This window comes from Diaphorina citri, unplaced genomic scaffold, assembly GCF_000475195.1.
Source record: "Diaphorina citri unplaced genomic scaffold, Diaci psyllid genome assembly version 1.1 scaffold117875, whole genome shotgun sequence".
NCBI classification, from domain to species: Eukaryota; Metazoa; Arthropoda; class Insecta; order Hemiptera; family Psyllidae; genus Diaphorina; species Diaphorina citri.
The window spans coordinates 1-273 of NW_007494812.1; the positions used below are offsets into that span (position 1 = coordinate 1).

General features: G+C 48.0%; 1 protein-coding gene across 1 annotated transcript; it reads right to left on the minus strand.

Annotated features, from left to right (window-relative positions):
• Positions 1–8: 8 nt before the first annotated feature.
• Positions 9–269, minus strand: LOC108254471 (midasin-like; the record flags this gene model as incomplete). Its single annotated transcript, XM_017449457.1, has 1 exon — positions 9–269. A coding segment is annotated over one exon (261 nt), but the record flags the coding sequence as incomplete, so codon positions are not given.
• Positions 270–273: the final 4 nt, after the last annotated feature.

Genomic DNA, 273 nt, shown 5'->3' on the forward strand with positions numbered 1-273 from the left:
CCCGGTTGCCAAACAAACTCTCCCATGATATCCGTACACTTGTACGAGCCAAGCAACATCTTAGCATCAAGCTCCTCTCCAAGTTGAACAGTGAGGAAGTGAGGCTTCCTCTTCCTAACAGTAACTTCAGCCAAGTAATGGACCAGAGCAGTTTTACCACAGCCCACGGGACCAATGAGACAAACCGGTTTCTGGGATGCCACAGCCAGAGCAAGACTCTGTAGATTTGACTTTGCAGACTTTACGAGCACCAACTGATCAGCCTGTAATAAT